Here is a 3,886-nt window from a genome sequence, read left to right on the forward strand (position 1 = left end):
ATTAGTTTCAAAAATAATGGTAACATTTGTGGGTCACATGTTGATGCAAGTGGGATAAGAAAAAAGCCCAAGACTCCACATTCTCCCCTTCCACAAGTGCAAAGGCAATGAGGAAGATATTCGAGTTTCTATTTTGCGCGATAGCCAAAAGCAAAGTCCCGCCATACTTTTCATACAAATGAGTCCCGTCGATGTTGATGACTAGTGGCTTGCAATGTCTAAATGCCTCAATGCATGGAGGAAAAGTCTAGAAAAGATGATGAAAGTAGACTGTAGACTCATCAACCTGATCACTAACATGTACCGGAGAAGTATTCAACAACGCCACGGTTCCATCCATTGTGGATTGCACACAAAAGATCCAACGAGGTAACTCGACATACGACTCTTTTCAATCCCTGTAGATTTACGCAACAGCCTTCTGTTTTGCCATCCACAACTTCCTGTAACCAGGCTTGAATCCGTAAGTTGCCTCAGTTGCTTCTTGCAAGTAGCGTTGTCAGAACCAGACCGACCCTCCCGGTCGGACCAGAAACCCAGCGAACCGGTGACCAAGCCAGTCCGGGTGAGCTTGCTGACCAGACAAGGAATAGAACCGACAAGACCCAGTTTGAGAGACAGAGAGAGACCACCTGAGAGCTGAGAGTCTGAGACCTCACCGTGCTCACCGTGCTCGCAATGTCGCAACCGCACTACCCACCACAGCCAGTGCCACTTCCATCAGTATTTCGAACGTCGTCGGCTCCTGTGTGTCCGTCACTCCGCCGCCTCCTGCTACTGCTACTGCTCGTCGCCTCCATTGTGTGTCCAGTCGTCGTCGTCGGTGCCTTAATTTCTTCTCTGGTCTCCCTCTTCTCCGCCTGTGAACTTTCTCATCAGCCAGGTATGTATTTTTTTTTCAAATTTTCAATAATTTAGTATTTTAGTTAGAATTAATTGATTAATGATGTTGATAATCTATGTTGATTTCTATTTGAATTGTGTTAGATTGTTGATTGTTCAATTTTTTGTAATATATTGTTGTTATATATGTTGATTATCTATGTTGAGTTCTATTTGATTTATGTTTGATTGTTGATTTATGTTTGATTTCTGTTCAGTTTGTTAATTATCTATTGTTGTTAGATTGTTGATTGTTGATTATCTATTATATATGTTAGTTGTTGTTGTATGTTATTCTTAGTAAGTTAGTAGATTGTTGTTGTATATTATTCTTGTAGATTAATCCTTTAGTTCTGGCTGATTAGGAATTTAGGATGGCTTCATCAAATACACCATCAGAAACACCAGCTTCTCAGAAAAAAGGATCAACTCCTGATGCAACAATTGGAAGAAAAAAAAATAGTAACAGAGGAAAAACAGATCCTTCATGGGGCCATTGTAAACAAGTTGTGGATAAAGAAAAAACAGTTCTGTTATTATTTATTGTGAGAAGATTATTAGGGGTAGAGGAATTAACCAGGTTAAGCATCATTTGGCTGGAAAAGGCAGAGATATTGAGGCATGTCGAAAGGTGCCAGCTGTAGTGAGACACCAATTCAATCAAAACATTGAAGATCTTCGAAACAAGAAAAGGAAAACTCAAGAAGAATATGCAGAAAGTTATAATGCTTGTGATGAAGTTGAAAGAGAATTTGATGAGATTGAACGTAATGAGATGCGACAACAACAAAAATCAAGGCTTCCAGCACCTAGCTCTAGAAAAGGAAAACAACTCAAGGGTTTACAATCTTTTTTTCCGTCGGCAGCAACACCTAGAGCTCAACCAACTATCAAAAGTGTTCTCCAAAGCAAAGAAATTATGGAGAAGTGTGATATTGCTATTGCGAGATGGATGATGAATGCCTCTTCACCATTTAATGCAGTTAATTCAGCTTATTATCAGCTGATGATCGATGCTATTGCAAACATGGGTGCAGGGTATAAAGGGCCAAATTACGGAAGAGTTCGTGGATATTTATTGAGTAAATTGGTTGAAGATGTAAAAAAAATGATTAAAGATTATCGTGAGATTTTAAAACAAACTGGATGTACTATCATGGCCGATGAATGGACTGATCGTGGTAGGCGTACCTTAATTAATTTCTTGGTTTATTATCCTAAAGGAACTATTTTTCTAAAGTCAGTTGATGCTTCTCATCTTTCGAAAACTATTGATGCTTTGTTTAAGTTGCTTAGGGATGTTGTATTATTTGCTGGTCCTGAGAATGTTGTACATGTAGTGACGGATAATGCTACAAATTACATTGCTGCTGGAAGGTTGTTGGAATCGGAGTTTCCTAGATTGTATTGGTCTCCTTGTGCAGCACATTGTGTTAATTTGATGTTTCAGGATATTGAAAAATTAGAGGAAGTGAGTGAAATTATATCACAAGCTTCAATGATTACGAAGTATATCTATAATCATTGCCATCCTTTGTACTTGATGAGAAAGTTCACAGGTGGTCGAGAAATACTTTATCCAGCTCCAACTCGGTTTGCCACTAATTTTATTGCTTTGCAAAGTATTTTAGCTCAAAAGGATGCATTGAGAGCTATGGTAACATCTAGAGAATGGACAAGCTCAGCTTACTCTAAAGAAGCCAAAGCTAAAAAGTTTGTGAATCAAGTCTTAGATTCTAATTTTTGGAATCAATGCACTGATATTGTTAAGCTTACTGAGCCATTTGTTCGTGTCTTGCGAATTATGGATAGTGAAGATAGAGCTGCAATGGGTTTCTTTTATCAAGCTATTTATAAGGATAGGAAAGAGATGGTGAAGAGGTTTCAAAAAAGAAAGAGGATTATTGATCCTTATTTGAAGATTTTAGATACACGTTAGGATTCACAACTTCGAAAAAATCTTCATGCTGCTGGTTATTGGTTAAATCTAGCTTTTCGATTTAATGAGAATTTAAAAAGCACAAGCAAACAACTTCTGGCCTACTAGATGTCATTGAGAGATATGCTTACGGTGATGCAGATTTGAATTCTAAATTGACAAGTGAGATGAGATTCTTTAAGAATGCTGAACAAGATTTTGGAAGACAGTCTGCAATACGTGAGTGAAGCACAGTGATGCCTGATAATTTTTTTTTTGAAATTAGTCTTTTATGATTGTGATATATTTATGATTTGATTTTTATGATTGTGATATATTATTTTCTTTTTATGTTAAGATCAATGATGGGAATCTTATGGATGTGAAGCACCAAACTTGCAAAAATTAGCAATTCGTGTTTTGAGTCAAACTTGTAGTTCTTCAAGTTGTGAGCGTAACTGGAGCATTTTTTAACACATTCACTCAAATAAAAGAAATCGGTTAGAGCATCAATAGCTTAATGATCTTGTTTATGTTCATTACAATTTAAGACTACAACAAAGGTACTTTTTATTATTCTTTCTTGAAGGTATTATTTTAAATTTTTAGTCACAATAAGAATAATGAACGAGAAAGTAAAGTTATGATTCAATTTGTCTTGATGCATTTGAGATCATTTAGAATGGATAATGGAAGATTCACCACCATTTTTAACTCTCGAAAAAGTTGATGCTTTACGAAATGATCTTACAAATATGTCTCTTCAATCATCTTTAGATGACTTTGGTATGTTTTTGTTAGGGATGATTTTGAAATGTTTTAACCAAATGCAGTGACAGACCTAAAAAATTTTAGGAGTGGGGGCAAAAATATATATACTAAAAGAAATTTTGTTGAACATTATTAATTATATGGAGATATAGAAATTAAAAAGAGTTAATGAACACTTTTCATTTTTAAAATACTATTCATTATATATAATTTATAAAAAAATATTTTTTATTTCTAAGACTTGAACTTAAAATATTTTAATTAATTAAATTATAGATAACTTGTTATCCTAATTAATTTTTATACACATTTAAT

The 3,886-nt window shown here is 35.2% G+C and overlaps 1 protein-coding gene across 1 annotated transcript; it reads left to right on the forward strand.

Annotated features, from left to right (window-relative positions):
• Nucleotides 1-678: 678 nt before the first annotated feature.
• Nucleotides 679-2,821, forward strand: LOC107627761 (uncharacterized). The gene is made up of 3 exons (XM_016330586.2): nt 679-883; nt 1,161-1,168; nt 1,436-2,821. The coding sequence occupies exons 1-3, from the start codon at nt 679-681 to the stop codon at nt 2,819-2,821; spliced, it is 1,599 nt and encodes a 532-aa protein (XP_016186072.2).
• The last annotated feature ends 1,065 nt before the right edge of the window (nt 2,822-3,886 follow it).

Source organism: Arachis ipaensis, chromosome B2, assembly GCF_059453495.1.
Source record: "Arachis ipaensis isolate K30076 ecotype BB chromosome B2, ASM5945349v1, whole genome shotgun sequence".
NCBI lineage: Eukaryota > Viridiplantae > Streptophyta > Magnoliopsida > Fabales > Fabaceae > Arachis > Arachis ipaensis.

Excerpts from the sequence above, each read along its gene's own strand:
- LOC107627761 (XM_016330586.2), top strand. The coding sequence starts at position 679 with ATGTCGCAACCGCACTACCCACCACAGCCAGTGCCACTTCCATCAGTA.